At 47.7% G+C, this 1,263-nt stretch overlaps 1 protein-coding gene across 1 annotated transcript in view; it reads right to left on the bottom strand.

The window, feature by feature from the left end:
* The window catches only part of SLC20A2 (solute carrier family 20 (phosphate transporter), member 2), a 127,527-nt gene that overhangs the window by 23,930 nt on the left and 102,334 nt on the right, over positions 1 to 1,263 (bottom strand). Inside the window, exon 7 of the mRNA XM_012001058.1 lies at positions 617 to 820. Coding sequence (XP_011856448.1) covers positions 617 to 820 — 204 coding nt within the window. The remainder of the gene's footprint in view (positions 1 to 616; positions 821 to 1,263) is intronic.

The raw sequence follows: 1,263 nt of genomic DNA, 5'->3' as shown, positions 1-1,263 counted from the left end.
TGCCTCAGCCTCCCGAGTAGCAGGGATTACAGGCGCCCACCACCATGCCCAGCTACTTTTTGTATTTTTAGTAGAGATGGAGTTTTACAATGTTGGTCAGGCTGGTCTTGAACTCCTGACCTCAGGTGATCCACCCACCTCGGCCTCCCAGTGTTGGGATTACAGGCGTGAGCCACCACCCAGCCAGTCTGGACATTTTCTAAGGTTTCTGTGATTTGATGGTGGGACCACCTCCTTGGTTACAAATTTAGCTTTCTCTTTGCATCTTCCATAGTAAGCTGGGTTAACCGATGTTCAGCAATTTGGTAACTCCTGGGGCATGGAGATCTGCATAAGTAGCTGAGTGGGTGCAGCACAGACATACAGTGTATGGCCCCAGCGCCTCCGGTGAGACTATAAACAGCTCTTGGAAGAAATCACAGGACAAGAGTGAGCCTGCTCTGCTGACTGGAATGGTTTCCTGAGGCCTCCCTAGCTTCTGGGTTTTCTCAAATTATAAAACCGAGGGATCCTTTTGTGCATTAAAACCAGATTGCCCATAGCCAGGCCCAACTGGTCCTCCCCAGGGAACTTCTCTGTGCTGCCACGGAACCAAAGCTCTCCAGGCACATCTTACCGTATGCAGCCCGAGGGTGGCTGCCTGCAGAGGTGCCTTCTGAGGTCCCCGACGTCTCCCCTGCTGCTCCTGTGAGCGGGATGGTGCTGTCATCATTAGCCTTGGCACCTGGTAGCTCTTTAAATACTGGGGACTCTGCTTCCTGAACTTTACTGAGGCTTTCGTCAGATACTCGTGATAAAGCACCTTCTTTTTGTAATTTGCCTAAAAAAACAAAGTCATACCGAACATTCTGGAAGAGAATTCTTATTATTGAAACATGAATATTAAAAAGTGAATCTGTATCTTTATGCTTTAGCACTGATTTTGGAAAAAAACAAAAAAAGTTATAGCTAGATAGAAAAAATGAAGTCGAAACCAGGTATGGTGGCTCATACCTGTAATCCCAGCACTTTGGGAGGCCGAAGCAGGTGGATCACCAGGTCAGGAGTTTGAGACCAGCCTGGACAATATGGTCAAATCCTGTCTCCACTAAAAATATAAAAATTAGCCAGGCATGGTAATTCCATGCCTGTAATTCCAGCTACTTGGGAGGCTGAGGCAGGAGAATCTCTTAAACCCAGGTGGCAGAGTTTGCAGTGAGCCAGGATTGTGCCACTGCACTCCAGCCTGGGTGACAGAGCGAGACTCTGTCAAAAAAAAAAAAA

This window comes from Mandrillus leucophaeus, unplaced genomic scaffold (genome assembly GCF_000951045.1).
Source record: "Mandrillus leucophaeus isolate KB7577 unplaced genomic scaffold, Mleu.le_1.0 Scaffold649, whole genome shotgun sequence".
Lineage (NCBI taxonomy): Eukaryota > Metazoa > Chordata > Mammalia > Primates > Cercopithecidae > Mandrillus > Mandrillus leucophaeus.
Note: the sequence above shows the minus strand (reverse complement) of the source record. Positions and strands in the feature narration are given on the sequence as shown.